Below are 22,266 nucleotides of genomic sequence, written 5' to 3'. Positions count from 1 at the left end.
CTTTACTCCACTCACAGAGATGCATACAAAGCACTCCCCCGCCCTCCATTTGACCAAATCTGATCATAATTCTATCCTCCTGATTTTTGCTTACAAGTAAAAACTAAAGCAGGAAGTATAAACCAATGGGGCTGGGTCACATGTGTTATTATACCACTGTACTCAGAAATTATGAATGTATACATGTCAGAGATCACAGGACTAACATATGCAAATAACAGCATTGGGGTGTCTAGTGAATAGCTGGATATAGGTTACTATTGGTGATTTGGGGAATGCAGGCCTAAGGAAAGTGGGTAACAGGGCTGGGATAGGCAAGTAACAGATATGAGATGTATTGGCGAAGGAACTGGGTCTATGAGTAACAAATAGGGCATTTAGGGCTAAGACATGGGTGTATTGGTACTTGATTGTATCAATATTAGGCTATTGGCATATGGGTGTTAGGGTTAGGACATGGGGGTTTGAGTAATGGATTTGAGGTGTGTGGATAATGGGGTTTAGGTGTGTGGGTATGTGGGTATGTGGGCTGAGGTATATAGATATTGTGGCTGAGGAATAGAGGTAAATGTCTGTTAATTTTATTATAGATATAAGCAATATGGATTACATGTTAGAGTTCCTAATGGCATTACATTTGCATAGTGGCATGTTAGGGAAAATGTTGGGAACAAGGTTAAATAGGTCGTTTCACTAAGGTAATAGTTCTGTCTGTAGATTGCCATGGATTGCTAATGAAGATGCTTGAGTCTCCCCAATTCCTTGCCAACAATTTTTAACCAATCACGGAGTGTTCTATGACGAACTTCCTGCTTTCGGTTGTCTCTCGTCATTAAACTGTTGGACATGGCTTGAAAGTACAAACTATTTCCATACGTATATTCTTGAGTACGCGGTTGTCATAATAATGAAACAGCTAACGTGGTTATGTGAAAGTTCAGAATGTGTATGATGTAAGTAGGGGTTGATTTTGTATTAGGCTGTGTCTCAAGGACGTGGAAAGAGGAAGACAACCTCGAGGATGGAGAAGGGGACTCGATTAATTGTTAGCTTACGTTACGGATAAATTCAAATGGATACTAAGTATATATTGACTACAAAATACGTGTAATCAACATATCCACTGCAGCACACGATTTTCAGGCCATGTCCATATATGTTTTAGCTAGTTCCGTAATCTAAACCCCATCCGACAGCTACCGCAAAAGGTGAGACGGTTCACCCCACACCGCAATCTAATTTAGTAAATTGATTATGGACGTTCCACTTTGGAATTTGAACAGATTCGTCGGGTTCCAAGTTGCGCAACTCGAATGTCAGCGAATATTTGTCTAGTAATCTGACGTGTCACGTTTTGTACTACTTCAGTTTTTCTCTTCATGTTCAACAGGGGGATATTTTCTCGATTGAAGGGAATATATGGGATCACAAGGTAACTATCTAATAAATATTTATAATTGTTTCATATGACTGTCAGAGATCAAATGTTGCACACAATCAAACATGTTGATAGAAGATCGGGTTTAGCTAGCCTCAGTTTCCTTTGTTTACTCAGTCTGCATTTCAGAACAGCTGATACGTCCATTTCAGCACTGCCGCGATACTACCAGCCAGCGTGTTGTAGCTTTGACTTGTCCTGCGACCACTGACACCAAACATACAACCTCAAGCGGAATGGTAGCACTCGCAAAAACAGACATATTTCACAGTTGTTATTTGTAGTGGTTTAAGACTAGCGATATTCGAACGTTCTGTCTGTATTGCGGTGCATACACCTAGCTTTCATTGCCTCACGCAACATACCGGTAGGCCGAGTAGCAACGATGTACCAGCAGAAATAAGTGATTTAATCGGTTTTTGGTTCAAAGAACATCCACAAGTCAACATTTTAACCTGGCTGCATGCTTTTTGTTATTGTTGTAACAGTCCATTCGAGCACCGAATGGAAACCGTGTATATGTAGTCTAGTCGTGGTGTTCTCATCTCATTAATTTGACATTATTGTCATGGTAGGCTAGTAAACAGTGCATTGTTACACTGTTATGGTTGAGATTAAGGAAGGAGTCAATTACATTGTGTTCATTTAAAGTTTTCTGAACTGAAATTAGTAATTTCAGAATATGGGATTAGCCAAACTCCCTAATTATGTTCATTTAAATCTGACGTTGCCTATTAAGGATGTTGCCTGATGTTGCCTATTTCACGTGACATGTTTTTGTTTCACAAGTGGCTTGCCTTAAACACAAGACACTAATTGATTATGAGGTGGCTGTATGTCCCCCCTCTTGGTGTTTCCTGTGCAGTTTAATTTTAGCTCAGCTTTTCAAAAATGTATACAGATCAGAGTATATTGGGATTGCCTGAAATAAGAGAATTACATAATATTAGAAACGTTGTTGGTCCTGTATGGCTCAGTTAGTAGAGCATGGCACGTGCAACGGATTACGGGTTCAATTCTCTGTTTACAGTACAGTCTCGTCCCGGTGTAATAAGTTTAACATTACACCTTTTCCTTTAATGGCTTGAATATGTGACTAACAGCCATTTCATGGCTTTTTTGAAATAGTGAAACATTAGTTATACTTTTTATATAAAACTACTAAATATATTCACCAAATAATTTATTAAAACACACTGTTTTGCAAAGGTCTACAGTAGCTTAAACAGCACTCTGTGGGTCAGCACCATGGTGTAGCCTGAGGACAGTTAGTTTAAGTCCTCCTCTGGGTACATTGACTTCAATACAAAATCTAGGAAGCTCATGGTTCTCACCCCCTTCCATAGACTTGGACAGCAATAATGAAAACTCAGGTTGGAGGACGTCCTCCGACCTGTCAGAGCACTTGCAGCATTAATATATGTTGTTTACTCAGTCAAAGGATCAGAGTTTAAATGTAGTTCTAAAAGCATAAGCTACAGCTTGCTATCATTGCAGTGCATAAAATGTGACTCAAAGAGAGTGAAAGGCAATAGTTTTACAGTTTTGAACAAATGAATTTCTTTAAAAATGAACGACAGGGAGAGAGCTATATTTTGTAGTATTTATTTTTCACTTTCTCTTAGCTAGCGAATGCAGCTAGATAGCACCCCTCTCTGTTTTGAGTAGGCTAAACTATGTTAGCTAGCTGGGTATGGCTATACAACATTGGAACTCTTCCAAGTCAAGGTAAGCTTTTGGTTTTATTAATTTATTGCCACTGGGGCCTGCCTGTCAGTGTAACTGCTAAACTGCTTGCTGACTGTACTCTACTGCATGATTGTAGCAGGTTTACTAACACGTTAGTTCTAGTAGCTATGTTGATTATCATATTAGCTAATATGTTGACAACTATGTAGGCTGTGTGTAGCGGTTATGTTATGAAGGTTTGGCTTGGAAAGTTTTTTTTGCCTGGACACAGGCAGTTGATGTGTTGTGCTATGAAGTCCACAAGCGAAGGGAAAAGGTGAGAGGAGGAGAGAGCTTTGATGCGAGAGAGAATTATATGAGCAAAATTATCATGTTTGTATGTGGATGCTATGAAAGTGAACTGTTTTCATGATCAGGGGTGTGTTCATTCTGCCAATTCTGTTGAAATCTGTTTCTTAAACGGAAGCAAATGAAACTTGGATAAACATACCTGAATTTGTCCAATAGAAACTCTCGTTTGCAACTGTTGGACTAATGATTACGGCCTAGATCAGCTAGATGCAGGCAAGAGTCTGCAAGGCGGTATTGAATGTGTCGGTCTGTTACCTTGATTACTCATAATGTTCTCTCAACCTGTGCACCTACGTTGTAAACGTTTATTCATAGGCTAGGTTGTAGCAGCGTCATGATGGGCATAGGGAAAATTTGAGTATCATGTAGTAGCTTAAACCTATCAATGTTTTATTGAGCAGGATGAATGGAATATGAATAACAGTCATCCAATATGCTATAATCGCAATAAGGCCATGCTCATAATAAAATACAAAAATCTTCCTCCCTCATCTTAAACGTCACCGACCACTACTGGTGTCTAATGGTTTCTCTCTTGTGTTTCCCTATGCAGTTTCATCTGTTGAAATGAGTGTGCGCGCGGGGCAGGGTAGCGACGAGGTTCTGGTGTCCCAAGCAGTGTGGGACTACTTGGCCGCCGCCGGCCGGCCCTGGCTCATAGACTTCCAGGACAAGCAGGGCCTCAGCGCAGGCATTATCCGCAGAGGGGAGCGGGGAGGCTGCTGCGCAGTGCGGCTACGCCCTGTAGAGGGCTCCCGTTCTGGGGGAGGACCAGGGATGATGGAGGGGGGACCCATCTCCAATGAGACGCGCAAGTCCTTCATAGACTTATGCCGCTGTGCCCGGAAAGAGATGAGCAAACAGGAGGGGGGTCCTAAGTGGAAGAGGTCCGTGCTGCCCTGTGTTGGGGTGAGGGTCCTGGAGGGGGATGGAGAGGGGAGCCTGCTAACGCCTCAGCCTCCCCAGCCCAGACGCTCTCAGAGGCAGCAACAGAGGTGTAGGAAGCCTGCGGAGGATGAGGCCTGTGTTGTCCTCTCCAACTCCATGAACTGCATGTCCCACAATGCATCAGGACAGAGGAAGCAGGACAACATGGAAGTCAACTGCAGTATGATGGCATCTTCTCATAGCCACTCCCAGAGTGAAGCGGACGACCACACCTCATGTTCCATCTGCATGGGAGACATGGTGGAGAGGACCACGCTGGAGAGGTATAGCTACATATTTAAAGTTTATGTCATGTGCACAGGTACAGTGAAATGCCTTTCTTGCAAGCTCTAACCACAACAATGCAGTAATCAATAACAATGTAATTCTAAAAATAACATGGTAGGGCTCCCGAGTGGCACAGTGGTCTAAGACACTGCATCGCAGTGCAGGCACTGCAGTACCTGGTTTGAATCCAGGCTGCATCACATCCGGCCGTGATTGGGAGTCCCATAAGGTGGCCCACAATTGGCCCAGCGTCGTCCGGGTTTGGCCGGGGTAGGCCGTCATTGTAAATAAGAATTTGTTCATACTTCTTAGGGATATCCCCTTTTTTTTCCATTTTTTTTTCACATAAAATGACATGCCCAAATCTAACTGCCTGTAGCTCAGGCCCTGAAGCAAGGATATGCATATTCTTGGTACAATTTGAAAGGAAACACTTTGAAGTTTGTGGAAATGTGAATTGAATGTAGGAGAATATAACACAATAGATCTGGTAGAAGAAAATACAAAGAAAAAAACAAAAGTTTTTTTCCCTTCTACCACCATCTTTGAAATGCAACAGAAAGGTTCCAAATCTAGCCATCACTCTGGTTGTAATTCCGATGGTGTCCACCAGATGGCAACAGTGTATGTGCATAGTTTCAGACGGATAACTTGTAGTATGAGAACTACATGACATTTAGTGTGAAGTCACCCAGGTGCATTTGGGGAAATCGTGAAGGAGACATTAACATTCACATTACATTTTTCAGCAAGAATATCGTAAAATCTTTATACTTGGACTTTGATTTAGTTTTTCTAGTATTAGCAGCCATATTATAAGTTCAACATTTGTAAAACACCTAGTTTTCATAACTCTCCATGTTCTTATAATTGCTGTCCAAGTTATCTAACAAAACAACACTTTATGTTCTCTCTGGGACCCTTTTAGATGATAAATCAGAGCACGTATTTACACGTTTCACCTTCAGAGGTGAATTTATCAAACCTATCGCGGTGAAAAAAGTGTTATTGTTAGGAGCTCTCAAACAATAGCATGGCATTTTTTTGCAGTAATAGCTACTGTAAATTTGGCAGTGCAGTTATATTAACAAGAATTTAAGCTCTCAGCCAATGTTAGACACTTCTATGTACCGACATTTGTTGTTTCTCTCAAATCTGCGATTGTGAGACACGGCGCTGCATGATTTACAACTGTCCCGTTGACGGGACTCCTATCCCTAAGACTGACTTGTCTAGTTAAATAAAGGTAAAAAATAATAATAATAATTTTGAAATGTATAAAATAACTAAGCATCGGAGAATATAGGGTCAGTTCCAGTACCATATTTACAATGTGCAGGCATACTGCATCTATAGAGATAGATATGTATAGGGGTACGGTAACTAGGCATCAGGGTATATGATAAACAGAGAAGCTGCAGCACATATGACTGTGTGTAGAGTTAGTATAAATGTATGTGCATATTATGTGTGTAAGCAAATGGATTGTTTGTGGTTTGGAGTATCAGTATGCCTTGTGTGTCGGGCCCTGTGAGTGTACATAAGACCGTGCAGCGGAAACGTGCTCTCTGGCGTGGTGAATCATGCTTCACTTCTGGCAGTCCGACGTACGAATCTGGGTTTGGCGGATGCCAGGAAAACGCTACCTGCAAAAATAATATAATAATAATAATATATGCCATTTAGCAGACGCTTTTATCCAAAGCGACTTACAGTCATGTGTGCATACATTCTACGTATGGGTGGTCCCGGGAATCGAACCCACTACCCTGGCGTTACAAGCGCCATGCTCTACCAACTGAGCTACAGGAGGACCAAAAATGCATAGTGCCAACAGTAAAGTTTGGCATAGGAGGAATAATGGTCTGAAGCTGTTTTTCATGGTTCGGGCTAGGTCCCTTAGTTCCAGTGAAGGGAAATCGTAACGCTACAGCATACCATGACATTCTAGACATTTCTATGCTTCCAACTTTGTGGTAACAGTTTGGGGAAGGCCATTTCCAGTTTCAGTGTGACGATGCCCCCGTGCACAAAGCAAGGTCCATACAGAAATGGTTTGTGGATCAGTGTGGAAGAACTTGACTGGCCTGCACAGAGCCCTGACCTCAACCCCATCAAACACCTTTGGGATGACTGCGAGTCAGGCCTGATCACCCGATCTCACTAATGCTCTTGTGGCTGAATGGATGTAGCAATGTTTGAACATGTAGTGAAAATCCTTCTCAGAAGAATGGAGGCTGTTAGCAGCAAAGTGGGGACCAACATAATATTAATGCCCATGTTTGACGAGCAGGTATCCACATACTCTAGGCCATGCAGTGTATGTAATGTTTTCAAATTGAAAGTAAAACCATTCTCTCTCACTTCCTCCCAAGGTGTGGCCACACATTCTGCCGGTCATGTCTGGACCAGGCCTTCAAGGTGAAGAGAGCATGTCCGGTGTGTCGTCTGGTGTACGGCCAGCTCATAGGGAATCAGCCGGCTTCCGGGACTATGATGGTGGAGAGGGACCCAGATCTGGAGTTGTCGGGACACGAGGGCTACGGGTGTATCTGCATCATCTATAGCTTCACACCTGGTCTACAGGCGGTGAGTATATATGACAAAAGAAACACGTTCATGAGAAAAACCACAAGGAGGAACAGTTGAAGTCGGAAGTTTACATACACTTATGTTGGAGTCATTAAAACTTGTTTTTCTACCACGCCACAAATTTCTATTTAACAAATTATAGTTTTGGGAAGTCTGTTAGGACATCTACTTTGTGCATGACACAAGTAATTTTTCCAAAAATTGTTTATAGACAGATTATTCCACTTATAATTCACTGTATCACAATTCCAGTGGGTCAGAAGTTTTACATACACTTTGTACATACAAGTTGACCGTGCCTTTAAACAACTTGGAATATTCCAGAAAATGATGTCATGGCTTTCGAAGCTTTTGATAAGCTAATTGACATAATTTGAGTCAATTGTTCGTGAGGAGTGTCCAGAATATTTTGGTTTCTCAGTCATTACGCAGGTTAAGACCATTGTGCCTGAATCCACATTGGCTCGAATATCCTTAGAGAATTGATGTTGATTATCTGTTGTCTTGATTGACTTACAGCAGGGTCTCGTTAGATTTAACAGAAAAGGTAATGAGTTATTTTTTTCCCACTTGTTTTTGTGCCTAGGATTGGACACAGTCTCCTGTGTGCAATTGTGTAGGATAGACTATTGCAAACACCCAACGCTATTCCTATTAATTATTCTGGATACAATGACGACAAATTACATAGCGTAGTGGGTTTATTGACAATTTGATCTGGTAATGAAATAACCTGACAAATCAATTTTGTTTTCCATGTTAGAGCTGCAGTTTTAAACTACAAGGAGCTTGAAGTAGCCTACTCGAATTTGGAGCTCAGAAATGAAGTACTGGAATAGGCCTAGCTTGAAAATCAGACATTTCAACCATTTGGTGGTGAAAAGATGTAATTATTGTAGCCAGTTATCTGTATGATCCGTGCTTAAAGGATGTATAGTCTTAGGTCTATGTTGTATAGCTAGAGTTATGAGCCATTTTGCATACATTTACTTTTATTCCCCTAAGTGTGTGTGTAACTGCATGAAATTTTTTTTTTATTTCAAACCACTTTGAAATTGATTCCAATGTCACGCAATGGCCCCATTTTATTTATACAAAGACCCATACACAGAATATGAGGTGACCAGTGTTCAATTACTCTATATACAGCGCATTCGCAAAATATTCAGACCCCTTAAAAAAATATATAGATTTATATAAGTATTCAGGCCATTTGCTATGAGACTCGAAATTGAGCATTCTATTTCCATGGATCATCCTTGATGTTTCTACAACAGTCCACCTGTGGTAAATTCAATTGATTGGATATGATTTAGAAAGGCACACACCTGTCTATGTGAAGTCCCATAGTTGACAGTGCATGTCAGAGCAAAAACCAAGCCATGAGTTCAAAGGAATTGTCCGTAGAGCTCCGGGACAGGAATGTAGAGGCACAGATCTGGGAAAAGGTACCAAAACAAATCTGCAGCATTGAAGGTCCCCAAGAACATAGTGGCCTCCATCATTCTAAATTGGAAGAAGTTTGGAACCACCAAGACTCTTCCTAGAGCTGCCCGCCCGGCCAAACTGAGCAATCGGGGGAGAAGGGCCTCGGTCAGGGAGGTGACTAAGAACCCAATGGTCACTGACAGAGCTCCAGAGTTCCTCTGTGGAGATGGGAGAACCTTCCAGAAGGACAACCATCTCTGCAGCACTCAACTAATCAGGCCTTTATGGTAGTGGCCAGACAGAAGCCACTCCTCGGTGAAAGGCACATGAGAGCCTGCTTGGAGTTTTCCAAAAGGCACCTAAAGACTCTCAGACCTTGACAAACAAGATTATCTGGTCTGATGAAACCAAGATTGAACTCTTTGGCCTGAATGCCAAGCTTCACGTCTGGAGGAAACCTGGCACCATCCCTAAGGTAAAGCATGTTGGTGGCAGCAACGGTGCACAGAGAGCTGTGCTCCATTTCATCTTTCCCTCAATCCTGACTAGTCTCCCAAACCCTGCCGCTGAAAATCACAGCATGATGCTGCCACCAACCAGCTTTACCGTAGGGATGGTGCCAGGTTTCCTCCAGAAATCCTTGATGAAAACCTGCTCCAGAGCTCTCAGGACCTCCTACTGGGGTGAAGGTTCACCTTCCAACAGGACAATGACCCTAAGCACACAGCGAAGACAACGCAGGAGTGGCTTCGAGACAAGTCTCTTGAGTGTCCTTGAGTGGCCCAACCAGAGCCCGGACTTGAACCCGATGGAACATCTCTGAAGAGACCTGAAAATAGCTGTGCAGCGACACTCCCCATCCAACCTGACAGAGCTTGAGAGGATCTGAAAAGAGGAATGGAAGAAACTCAGGTGTGCCAAGCTTGTAGCGTCATACACAAGAAGACTCAAGGCTGTAATGGTGCTTTTACAAAGTACTGAGTAAAGGGTTTGAATACTTTTGTAAATGTGCTATTTCAGTTTTTTAAATTTGTTTTAAAAATACATTTGCAAATGTTTCTAAACCTGTTTTTGCTTTGTCATTATGGGGCATTGTGTTTAGGTTGAGGTAAAAAAAAATAAAAAACTATTCCATTTTAGGTTACGGCTGTAACTTAAAATGTGGGAAAAGTGAATGGGTCTGAATATTTTTCCGAATGCACTGTACATGGGGCATTAGTCTCAATATGCAGGGCTTAGTTTCTGGCAGTTAACTGGCTAGTGATAATTGTTAAACAGTCTGATGGCCTGGTCTCTTGGTCCCGGCTCTGATGCACCGTCTCTGTCTGCTAGATGGTAGCAGAGTAAACCGATCTTGGCTCGGGTGGCTACGGTCCTTAATGTTCTTTTTGGCCTTCCTTTGGCACAGAGTTGTCAAAGACCCCAGCCACCCCAGTCATAGACTGCTCTGTCTACTACTGCATTGTTCCTGTTCTTTTCAAACTTTCCTCTGAATTATGCCTGGGTCATGCAGCCGGAGCACCCTAACCCTGGTGTAAGCTACCCGGGTACGGACCGCGTGGCTTACCTCCCAGACAGCCCAGAGGGGAACCGGGTCCTGGGCCTGCTCCGCCGGGCCTTTGAGCAGCGCCTCATCTTCACTATAGGGACCTCCATGACTACGGGAATGCATAACGTCATTACCTGGAATGACATCCACCACAAAACCGCCATATGGGGCGGACCACGCTGGTATGGAAACGTCTTTACTGAAGGCTAATGGAGATTTTAGTGTGTTTCTAAGATGTGAGATGTGACAGTAGCTTTTAAAAAATGTATTTTTTATTTTGACAAATTTCAAACATTATCTAGTGATAAATGTATGTATACGGTGGGGCAAAAAAGTATTTAGTCAGCCACCAATTGTGCAAGTTCTCCCACTTAAAAAGATGAGGCCTGTAATTTTCATCATAGGTACACTTCAACTATGACAGACAAAATGAGGGGGAAAAAATCCAGAAAATCACATTGTAGGATTTTTTAAATGAATTTATTCGCAAATTATGGTGGAAATGGTGGAAGTATTTGGTCACCTACAAACAAGATTTCTGGCTCTCACAAACCTGTAACTTATTTTTTAAGAGGCTCCTCTGTCCTCCACTCGTTACCTGTATTAATGGCACCTGTTTGAACTTGTTATCAGTATAAAAGACACCTGTCCACAACCTCAAACAGTCACACTCCAAACTCCACTATGGCCAAGACATCTTTTTAATTGGGAGAACTTGCACAATTGGTGGCTGACTAAATACTTTTTTGCCCCACTGTATCTCAAACTCTTTCTTTCACTCGATCACTCACAAGTTACATAGAATCACATGGCTTTAGTCTTATGAGATGTGACCGAACAAGAAAGCTATCCATGTTTTGAGCATGTGGTGAGAGGTTCAATTATGATTTGTGTTGGCCATTTGCTCATAGAAGGCACTCTAGCTGTTCCTGCGATGACAACTCTCAATGACATGCTAATGGTGTTTTTATTTCATCTCCCCTGGCAGCTTTGGCTACCCAGACCCCACTTACCTGGTGAGAGTGACTGAGGAACTCAGAGAGAAAGGCATCACTGCGGACTGACCGTCCAGATTTCAGAATGTTCCATTCTAGGAATTCTAGGAACCTCTAGCTGTCCTGCTGCTGGTGTTTTCTAGGCTGCAGGCTCCTGGACCTAGACCCAGCAGGGCTGTGGATGAATTCGACAGGGGACAGGGCTTTTAGCTCCACAGCAGAAACGGGACTACAAGACTCTCGTATCACTCCATGACCTCTTTTATGTGGAAAATCCTAACTTCCACTTAAATTTAATTTTCATTTAATCATGCATTGATGTCAATGGGAGACCATTCAACTTAAGTGGAAGTGAAAATTTGTCTTCGGTGGAATTTAGGTTTCACCCTTGTGTTCCTGTGTTAGGCTCAATCCAGCAGCACTTTGTGTGGAAGAAAGCATAAAAGTGAGAGCAATGTGATTTTCTGTGTGACACAATCCTCTACCTTTCACCTGGTGTTGACAATAGCAGGACATTTTTTGCTGAACTCATCCGAGCAGTTATAATATAGGGATTTAATAAGTTGATAAGTAATAAGTACTTAAATATTATTTTGAAATCTAAGTAAAAGAAAAGTCTATTTTGCCTGATATCTTTATTTCCATGCTGGGGGACACGTTCTTTATTTACCAGTTGCAAGCGCACATTATTGGTGGTCTTTCCAGTACGTTCGTAGAATAATTCTTTAATGATTTTATTATTAATTATTTTCCGTGATAACCTGTTACTTACAGTTTGTATAAAGACCATATCTGAGATAGGTGGCAGGCAGAATAGCACTGTCTGCTTCAATAGAAAGCTTCGAACTAAATAATTTAATTTCTCTAAAACACGTTGCAATCTAAAGCACTCGCAGGCACTTTGACCAAGGGAGTCGGTCAGTCGTTCAGTGGAGGCCTGGTTGATCTCTGCATATCATTAGAATGATCATGGTTCTCTGCTACCTTTTCAGGGAAGACTAGTCTGGAATAGTGCTCTGAGCAAATCGGGGAGGTGTTAGTCGTTAACAGCCCTGAAGCTAATAGCCTGGTAAGCTAGAAGTTGATGTCAATTTGCTTTGAGCCCTTCATTTCCCTTTTGATCTTCCTCTCCTTTGATTTCTTCACATAGGAAGGTTTTCTATTTGTGCTGGTCTAGGATAGGTGTGGCCTTTTTTAAATCATAATGAATAAATGAGGGACCCTAATCCTAGATCAGCACTCGTACTCTTGAGACTCTTTTTATGAATACGGAACCAGGTTTTGAACTGCTTTGAGTTCAGTTCAGTTTGATGTCCAGTCAGTCATTGGTCCTCGTTTCCTAATGACCAGATTTACACGATGATGTCAAATGAGAAGGGCAAGATGTCGAACCACTTAAACCAAATCAAAGACAAAAGGGCTCTGAAATAATTAACTATGTGTCTGAAATGGCACTCTATTCCCAATATAGTGCACGAGTGCTGATAGGGGCCCATAGGGCTCTGGTCAAAAGTGGTGCACTATTAAGGACCCATAGGACTGGTTAAAAGTAGTGTACTGTGTCGGGAATAGGGTGCCATTTTGGACGCCAGCCCTGTCTGACCAGATGTTTGTCTCATAAATAAAGAGGTATCTATCTGCTGTAATTAAAGTTTGTCTTAAAAGATAATCTAGGATTAACAATAAGTACCTGTAATATGAAAATGTTAAGGAGAATACTGCAGTCCCTTATAGGTGTATTGTCAGTGATTTATTTAATTACCTTGTTTTGATACATTTCTCATTGTTAGCGTGCCTTCTATTCAAGTTTTGAAGAAAATGTAGCATGTTGATACTAATGAATGATAAGCAATTCTTTAGTAGACTGTCAAATTGTTATTTGGAGGGTCAGCCGCAGCAGGAATTATGTTTGTGCTTTGTCTGCCTTTCTAAAGTTTGAGAATATAGAAACGGATGTGTATTTGACGTAACCTTTGTTATAAACACTCGACGTAGTCCAAAAATGTAGTCTCACTCATATGATCAAGCTGTGTGTGATTTATAAATAAACCTCCTTTTGATGAGAAGAATATGCATATAGTCCAGTCGGTGTTAACCTCTTATTTGTCTGCATTCGGATGATGTGGAAGAATTTACTTGGCCCATACATTAAATATCCCTTGCTACGACCCAAATGGCACCCTATTTATGATCGCAAAAGTAGTGCACTACATAGGGTGCCATTTGTGACTTGGCCTTTTCCCCCATCTCTTTGTATTTTTATTGTTTAGGGACCAACTTGAATATCTTTGAGAGACTGGAATAGTAGTTCAAATCAAGCTACCACGCAAATATTTCTATGCAGTAAACTATGTAAGTGAACTGGGGGTTGGGGTACTGAATACTGAAAAGGATTGTGTTGCCAATTGATTGTGAAAAGTTAAAGATTTTGCTTTTCTAATTGTGTTCATTTGTGTTTGTCTGTTGATGTTAAACAATGATGTGGTTTACATTTTAATACTTGAATAAAAAAGGTTATGTTCTGTTTATGGTGGTGTTAATTATTGATTTCATATTATGTAAATAGCCTCAGTACAAATCTGACATTTATGATCACATGTTTTTCACTCCATATTGCAATATTATAGCAAGACTATTTTATTTATGGTTGTAACAACTCAACCCTCAGGAAGATATCCTATTCCTTGGTTCACGCATGGCTGTGCAAACTATTGAAGTGGAACGTTACTGTAGCCTTTACACTTACATTGTACCTTCTGCCGAACATTAGCAACGGGTGACGTATGGTAATGCCTAGATGTGGGAGGTTTTAGTCCTCTTTCTGTCGACGGTCTTCTTCCTGAAAGTCATAGTTCAGCTCAGACGAGTTGGTCAGATGACTTTGCGTTTTCCTGTTTCTGCCTCAAATTAGCTATGTACAAAATGTCCTCAAACGCTTAATCTATAATGACATCTGGATTCTCCAACATAGGCGACAGATGTACTTCTGCAACAGAGCAGCGACTCGGCGCCGACGAGGAGGACCATTGCATAATATGCATGGATAGTTTTCAGGAAAAGACAACTTTAAAATGTTCTCACTCATTCTGTTCAAGTTGTATTGACTCGTTTTTAAAAATTAAACCCGCATGTCCGGTATGTAATAGTTTTTACGGGACCTACGAAGGAACGCAGCCCCGGAACGGGACCATGACAGTGAGACGCAACTGGCAGTGTTTACCTGGTTATGAGGAGGGGAATGGACATATCACGATTGATTATCACTTTCCAGCCGGAGTACAAGGGGTGAGATTTATTGTAGCCTATGTTTACTTTATATGTGACGCAGATGGGCTTTATATTGTATCGCAGAATTGAAAGTGTCAATAGACATTGTGCCACAATTGACTTGAAGATGGAAGGGCCATGCGTATAGTCGGAGATTCATCTTAATGTTGTTCTTGAAAGCCCTTATATGAAAGTCGATGTATTGCTTTGGTACTGCCCCTCCATGGCATTACAGTCTTGCTGGTGATGTCATGCCAGACAGATTAGCTGCTGACTTCTTTATCACCTAAGGTGGAGTGTGATCCTCCATGAGTCCCTAATTATAAGTAGTAGGATTCATCTTACCACCACCAGTCAGTTATTTGAAATAACATGATTAGGCCTTCAGCCAGAGGAGAAGACCCATTTCCGGTTTTGAGTCTGGTTCCTCTTGAGGTCTCTTCCTTCTTGGGAGTTTTTCCTTGCTACTGTGGAAAATGGTTTTATAGACACAGTTGATTGATTGATATTCCTCTTTCTCGCCACATCCCTCCAGCCTGAGCATCCGAACCCGGGTGAGAAGTACTGTAGCACATCCAGGACAGCCTTTCTGCCAGCCTGTGAGGAAGGAGAGAAGGTACTGAGGCTGCTCCAGACAGCCTTTCACAGGAGGCTCATCTTCACGATCGGGACATCAGCCACTACCGGCCTCAACAACTCCATCACATGGAACGACATACACCACAAGACCAACATTAGTGGAGGACCACAGTTGTAAGTAGGACTATCTATCCTAGTCTGAGGAAATACTCACACATGGTTTGAATGCTCCTGAAGTTCCATTGTGACATTTCTATCCCTAAGTCTAATGAAGACCCATATCACCGTGATTGACGGTGTTTCAACAGTGTTATTGACATTCGAGAGCGTTCGAACATTGCCATGTTTTTGAAATGACAGATCAATGTGACACTGAAGCTGTTACGCCCTCTCTCTTTTCTCCTTGTTAGTTTCGGGTATCCAGACCCGGGCTACCTCTCTCGGGTCCAGGAGGAGCTTCGTCTGAAGGGAGTGACAGAGGAGAGCTGACTTCACTGGAGCTTCATGAAACCAGAACTACTCTTAGTTCAAATTCTATACATATTGTCACGCTCAGGAATCAAACACAAGACGAGAAGAGCAGTAACGGTGTTGGGGAAGCGACACTGAAAATATAGCTTACTGAGCTACCAATTCACACTAGAAGCTTAGCTGCCCTTAAGGAAAAATATAGTTTCCTTAAAGTTACTTTGAAAAAGTAGTACACTACATCAAAACTACTTTGTGAAAAATTATCAAATTTAAATCTGAAATGTCATAGACTACAAGTTGCAAGAACAGATCACTTTACTGGTCAAATGTTAACAGAATGTGTAATTTGGCCTATTAAACACAACAACTTCAAATTTAGAAAGGAAGGTATTGCCTACTTCGCCCATATTTTATTTTCTTATAGCAAAACAAAACAGTGTGGGTTTCCAGTAGTTAGCTACACCACCACATGGCAAGAAAAGTAATTAACTACTGAAAACACTACCTACCTACACTACCTACCTTTGAATTCAGTTCAACTACCACCAAACTACTGTAAAATCTAGTCAAATTACTAGGTTTACATGTTGTTCACTACTCCCCAACACTGAGCAGTTATGATTGTAGCCAACCGAAGTGTTCTGAAAAATATTTGATTCTTATTTACAATAAAAGTGACTTCAAAATGACAGTGCATTATTTACTATTGTGCACAAAATAATCTGAAACAACCAAAACAAAGAGCAAGCGCATCCAACAAATTTGTGGTCACAAACTTGATGAGGTCATTGGGTGCTATGAATATGGGACCAAGTGCTGTAATTTCTAAATGGGTCACCCGATATGGATGAAAGTACCCTCAAATTAAAGCAGTCAGTCTTTGCTTCATTTCAAATCCAAACTTTTGGAGTACAGAGCCAAAAGAAGAAAATATTTTTCACTGTCCCAATAAGTATTTGTGCTCCCGAGTGGCACAGCGGTCTAAGTCACTGTATCTCCGTGCTAGAGGCGTCACGACAGACCCTGGTTCAATTCCAGGTTGTATCACAACCGGCCGTGATTGGGAGTCGCATAGGGCGGCGCACAATTGGCCCAGCGTCGTCCGGGTTTGGCCGGGGTAGGCCATCATTGTAAATAAGAATTTGTTCTTAACTGACTTGCCTAGTTAAATGAAGGTTTAATCAAATTAAAATAAATACATAATTATGGAGGGCACTGTATATGGTAGGATAGCTTTAAGATGGTTCCTCGAAGACGTGGGTTTTGACTCGATGTGTATTTTTCTCCACTGATTTATGTGTCACGTTCTGTCAATTGTTTTCCCTGATTGAAAATCATACTTAGGTAGCCTGGTTTCACTTTTGAGTTGTGGGTGTTTATTTTCTGTTCTGCGTTTTGTTGCACCGTTCAGGACTGTTCGTTTGTCGTGTATTGTTTTTGTTTCAGTATTCATTCTTTATTAAATTACAATGAATACTTACCACGCTGCACCTTGGTCCTCTCTTTTTCCCGACGACAACCGTTACAGAAACACCCACCAAAAAGGGACCAAGCAGCTTGGTTTCGGGGAGCAGCGATCTCAGGACTCCTGGACATGGGACAGCCCATTGCGGGTTATTCCACCTCGCCGCACTGGCCTGGCTACGGGGAGCATTCAACCAGGTAAATGTTGGGCAGGCTCGGTGCTCGAGAGCTCCAGTGCAATTTCACGGTCTATCCGGTGCCACCTCCACGCACCAGCCCTCCGGTGGCAGCCCCCCCCACCAGGCTGTCTCTCCGTTTCCTTCCTACAGGTGTTCCCGCCTGTCCAGCGCTGCCAGAGTCTCCCGTCTGTCCTGAGCTGCCAGAGTCTCCCGTCTGTCCTGAGCTGCCAGAGTCTCCCGTCTGTCCTGAGCTGCCAGAGTCTCCCGTCTGTCCTGAGCTGCCAGAGCCGCCAGTCTGTCCTGAGCTGCCAGAGCCGCCAGTCTGTCCTGAGCTGCCAGAGCCGCCAGTCTGTCCTGAGCTGCCAGAGCCGCCAGTCTGTCCTGAGCTGCCAGAGCCGCCAGTCTGTCCTGAGCCGTCAGTCAGCCAGGAGCTGTCAGAGCCGTCAGTCAGCCAGGAGCTGCCAGAGCCGTCTGTCAGCCAGGAGCTGCCAGAGCCGTCAGTCAGCCAGGAGCTGCCAGAGCCGTCAGTCAGCCAGGAGCTGCCAGAGCCGTCAGTCAGCCAGGAGCTGCCAGAGCCGTCAGTCAGCCAGGAGCTGCCAGAGCCGTCAGTCAGCCAGGAGCTGCCTGAGCCGTCAGTCAGCCAGGAGCTGCCAGAGCAGTCAGTCAGCCAGGAGCTGCCAGAGACGTCAGTCAGCCAGGGGCTGCCAGAATCGCCCTTCACTCCCGCCTGTCCGGCGTTGCCGGAGTCTCCCTTCTGTCCGGTGCTGCCGGAATCTCCCGTCCATTCGGGACCCATTGCTAGGGTCCCCAGTCCGAGGTCGAAATTGGCCACGGAGGCGGTTGAGGAGGCGGACAAAGACTATGGTGGAAATGGGGTCCACGTCCCGCGCCAGAACTGCCACCGCGGACAGACACCCACCCAGACCCTCCCATATAGGTTCAGGTTTTGCGGCCGGAGTCCGCACCTTTGGGGGGGGGGGGTACTGTCACGTTCTGACCTTAGTTCCTTTGTTATGTCTTTGTTTTAGAATGGTCAGGGCGTGAGTTGGGTGGGTTGTCTATGTTCTTTTTTCTATAATTTGGGATTTTCTGTGTTCGGCCTGGTATGGTTCTCAGAGGCAGCTGCATTTACATTACATTTACATGTAAGTCATTTAGCAGACGCTCTTATCCAGAGCGACTTACAAATTGGTGCATTCACCTTATGACATCCAGTGGAACAGCCACTTTACAATAGTGCATCTAAATATTTTAAGGGGGGGGGGGGTGAGAAGGATTACTTTATCCTATCCTAGGTATTCCTTAAAGAGGTGGGGTTTCAGGTGTCTCCGGAAGGTGGTGATTGACTCCGCTGTCCTGGCGTCGTGAGGGAGTGTGTTCCACCATTGGGGAGCCAGAGCAGCGAACAGTTTTGACTGGGCTGAGCGGGAACTCTGCCAATCGTTGTCTCTGATTGAGAATCATATTTAGGTAGCCTGGTTTCACTTTTGAGTTGTGGGTGTTTATTTTCTGTTCTGTGTTTTGTTGCACCGTTCAGGACTGTTCGTTTTATTCGTGTATTGGTCTTTGTTTCAGTATTCATTCTTTATTAAATTACAATGAATACTTACCACCTTGCACCTTGGTCCTCTCTTTCTCCCGACGACAACCGTTACATTATGTAGCAGAAAAAAAGCTTTTGATCCATGTATCAGAGAGCTAAGAGAACATTTATATTATTAAAAAATATATATGGAGTGGGGAGAACAAGTATTTAATACACTGCCGATTTTGCAGGTTTTCCTACCTACAAAGCATGTAGAGGTCTGTCATTTTTATCATAGGTACACTTCAACTGTGAGAGACGGAATCTAAAACAAAAATCCAGAAAATCACATTGCATAGTTTTTAAGTAATTCATTTGCATTTTATTGCATGACATAAGTATTTGATACATCAGAAACACAGAACTTAATATTTGGTACAGAAACCTTTGTTTGCAATTACAGAGATCATACGTTTCCTGTAGTTCTTGACCAGGTTTGCACACACTGCAGCAGGCCCACTCCTCCATTCAGACCTTCTCCAGATCCTTCAGGTTTCAGGGCTGTCTCTGGGCATTACGGACTTTCAGCTCCCTCCAAAGATTTTCTATTGGGTTCAGGTCTGGAGACTGGCTCGGCCACTCCAGGACCTTGAGATGCTTCTTACGGAGCCACTCCTTAGTTGCCCTGGCTGTGTGTTTCGGGTCGTTGTCATGCTGGAAGACCCAGCCACGACCCATCTTCAATGCTCTTACTGAGGGAAGGAGGTTGTTGGCCAAGATCACGCGATACATGGCCCCATCCATCCTCCCCTCAATATGGTGCAGTCGTCCTGTCCCCTTTGCAGAAAAGCATCCCCAATGAATGATGTTTCCACCTCCATGCTTCACGGTTGGGATGGTGTTCTTGGGGTTGTACTCATCCTTCTTCTTCCTCCAAACACGGCGAGTGGAGTTTAGACCAAAAGCTCTATTTTTGTCTCATCAGACCACATGACCTTCTCCCATTCCTCCTCTGGATCATCCAGATGGTCATTGGCAAACTTCAGACGGGCCTGGACATGCGCTGGCTTGAGCAGGGGGACCTTGCGTGCGCTGCAGGATTTTAATCCATGACGGCGTAGTGTGTTACTAATGGTTTTCTTTGAGACTGTGGTCCCAGCTCTCTTCAGGTCATTGACCAGGTCCTGCCGTGTAGTTCTGGGCTGATCCCTCACCTTCCTCATGATCAGTGATGCCCCACGAGGTGAGCTCTTGCATGGAGCCCCAGACCGAGGGTGATTGACCGTCATCTTGAACTTCTTCCATTTTCTAATAATTGCGCCAATAATTGTTGCCTTCTCACCAAGCTGCTTGCCTATTGTCCTGTAGCCCATCCCAGCCCTGTGCAGGTCTACAATTTTATCCCTCATGTCCTTACACAGCTCTCTGGTCTTGGCCATTGTGGAGAGGTTGGTATCTGTTTGATTGAGTGTGTGGACAGGTTATACAGGTAATGAGTTCAAACAGGTGCAGTTAATACAGGTAATGAGTGGAGAACAGGAGGGCTTCTTAAAGAAAAACTAACAGGTCTGTGAGAGCTGGAATTCTTACTGGTTGGTAGGTGATCAAATAATTTTGTCATACAATAAAATGCAAATTAATTACTTAAAAATCATACAATGTGATTTTCTGGATTTTTGTTTTAGATTCCGTCTCTCACCATTGAAGTGTACCTATGATAAAACATTACAGACCTCTAAATGCTTTGTAAGTAGGAAAAACTGCTAAATCGGCAATGTATCAAATACTTGTTCTCCCCACTGTGTGTGTGTATATATATATATATATATATATATATATATATATATACAAACACTGACTGTACAAAACATCAAGAACACCTTATTGAGTTGCAACCCCCACACATACTATACACAATCCATGTCTCAATTGTCTCAAGGCTTAAAAATCCTCCCCTTCATCTACACTGAATGACATGGATTTAATATGTGACATCAATAAGGGATCATAGCTTTCACCTGGATTTACCTGGTAAGTCTACGTCATGGAAAGAGCAGGTGTTCTTAATGTTTGTATACTCAGTGTATGCATGTATATTATATATATTATTATGTATATACTGAACTAAAATATAAATGCAACATGTAAAGTGATGGTCCCATGTTTCATGAGCTGAAAGAAAAGATCCCAGAAATGCACAAAAAGCTATTTCTCTCAAATATTGTGCACAAACTTGTTTACATCCCTGTTAGAGAGCATTTCTGCTTTGCCAAGATAATGCATTCACCTGACAGGTGTGGCATATCAAGAAGCTGAATAAACAGCATGATCATTACACAGGTGCACCTGTGTGCAATTGTGTGCAATTGGCATTCTGACTGCAGGAATGTCCACCAGAGCTGTTGCCATAAAATATAATGTTAATTTCTCTACCAAAAGCCGCCTCCAATGTCGTTTTAGAGAATTTAGCAGTACGTCCAACCGGTTTCACAACCGCAAACCACATGTAACCACGTCAGTCCAGGACCTCCACATCCAGATTCTTCACCTGCGGGTTCTTCAGAGACCAGCCACACGGACAGCTAATGAAACAGAGTATTTCTGTCTACAATAAAGACCTTTTGTAATGGAAAGTGTAGCCTATAGTTCGAATTATTGAATTTTAAGTTATGAAGCCTGTAAGAATCTTTGATAGCATAGTGGTGCTCATCCTGTCCAGCTGATCTGTGCGTGTTGGTAGGCGCAAATAATGTGTAGGTCTGCGGCTGCATTTCAGATACATTTTTGTACATTCGAACAGCAGTAGGACCAATCTACCTTGTTTTATTTGGGCTCTAAAGCAATACTAGTTGTGCCCCCCTATGGATTTAAATTCCATCATGGCCACCTAATCATCCCCAGCTTCCAATTTGCTCATTCATCGCCACTCCTCTCCCCTGTAACTATTCCCTAGGTTGCTGCTGTAAATGAGAATGTGTTCACAGTCAACTTATCTGGTAAAATAAGGGTAATCCCCCCAAATTGTTTTTATTTTTATGGCTTCCCAGTGGGCGTGTCTGGCTCCCAAGTGGGTAGGCCTGGCTCCCAAGTGGGTCCCAGGCCCACCCATGGCCTGCTCCCCTGAACAATCATGTGAAATCCATAGATTAGGGCCTAATGAATTGATTTAAATTGACTGATTTCCTTATATGAACTGTAACTCAGTAAAATTGTTGAAATTGTTGCATTTATATTTTTGTTCAGTGTGTGTGATATATATATACATATATATACAGTATATATAGTACCAGTCAAAAGTTTGGACACACCTACTCATTCAAGGGTTTTTCTTTATTTTTACTATTTTCTACATTGTAGAATAATAGCGAAGACATCAAAACTATGAAATACCACATATGGAATCAAAAAAGTGTTAAACAATTCCAAATAGATTTTAGGTTCTTCAAAGTAGCCACCATTTGCTTTGATGACAGCTTTGCACACTCTTGGCATTCTCTCAACCAGCTTCATGGGGTAGTCACCTG

General features: G+C 42.7%; 2 protein-coding genes across 5 annotated transcripts; both read left to right on the top strand.

Moving 5' to 3' along the window:
• Positions 1-808: 808 nt before the first annotated feature.
• On the top strand, positions 809-13,783 carry LOC118360143 (probable E3 ubiquitin-protein ligase DTX3). 3 transcript variants are annotated; one of them, XM_035739330.1, is made up of 6 exons: positions 809-1,208; positions 1,391-1,432; positions 4,032-4,689; positions 7,069-7,282; positions 10,227-10,444; positions 11,251-13,783. In XM_035739330.1, the coding sequence occupies exons 2-6, from the start codon at positions 1,420-1,422 to the stop codon at positions 11,324-11,326; spliced, it is 1,179 nt and encodes a 392-aa protein (XP_035595223.1). In that variant the 5' UTR covers positions 809-1,208; positions 1,391-1,419; the 3' UTR covers positions 11,327-13,783. The 3 variants fall into 3 exon arrangements, with proteins under 3 accessions (XP_035595223.1, XP_035595224.1, XP_052338474.1); XM_035739331.2 differs by lacking the exons at positions 809-1,208; positions 1,391-1,432 and adding an exon at positions 1,536-1,677; XM_052482514.1 differs by lacking the exons at positions 809-1,208; positions 1,391-1,432 and adding an exon at positions 1,785-1,805.
• Positions 13,784-14,059: 276 nt separating this feature from the next.
• On the top strand, positions 14,060-18,826 carry LOC118360142 (uncharacterized). Of its 2 annotated transcripts, XR_008083232.1 has the most exons (4): positions 14,060-14,542; positions 15,060-15,277; positions 15,514-17,236; positions 17,368-18,826. XR_008083232.1 is itself a non-coding variant. In XM_052482515.1 (2 exons), the coding sequence occupies exons 1-2, from the start codon at positions 17,044-17,046 to the stop codon at positions 18,243-18,245; spliced, it is 1,071 nt and encodes a 356-aa protein (XP_052338475.1). In that variant the 5' UTR covers positions 15,588-17,043; the 3' UTR covers positions 18,246-18,826. The 2 variants fall into 2 exon arrangements, 1 of the variants encoding a protein (XP_052338475.1); XM_052482515.1 differs by lacking the exons at positions 14,060-14,542; positions 15,060-15,277 and having other exon boundaries at positions 15,588-17,236.
• The last annotated feature ends 3,440 nt before the right edge of the window (positions 18,827-22,266 follow it).

The sequence above is a fragment of the Oncorhynchus keta genome, chromosome 27, assembly GCF_023373465.1.
Source record: "Oncorhynchus keta strain PuntledgeMale-10-30-2019 chromosome 27, Oket_V2, whole genome shotgun sequence".
Classification (NCBI taxonomy): domain Eukaryota; kingdom Metazoa; phylum Chordata; class Actinopteri; order Salmoniformes; family Salmonidae; genus Oncorhynchus; species Oncorhynchus keta.
This window is presented reverse-complemented; position numbering and strand designations above follow the sequence as displayed.

Excerpts from the sequence above, each read along its gene's own strand:
- LOC118360143 (XM_035739330.1), top strand. Across the intron at positions 4,690-7,068 it reads GAGAGGACCACGCTGGAGAG|GTGTGGCCACACATTCTGCC; the intron begins GTATAGCTACAT and ends CTTCCTCCCAAG. Across the intron at positions 7,283-10,226 it reads TCACACCTGGTCTACAGGCG|CCGGAGCACCCTAACCCTGG; the intron begins GTGAGTATATAT and ends TGGGTCATGCAG.
- LOC118360142 (XM_052482515.1), top strand. The coding sequence starts at position 17,044 with ATGAATACTTACCACGCTGCACCTTGGTCCTCTCTTTTTCCCGACGAC. Across the intron at positions 17,237-17,367 it reads TACGGGGAGCATTCAACCAG|GTGTTCCCGCCTGTCCAGCG; the intron begins GTAAATGTTGGG and ends TCCTTCCTACAG.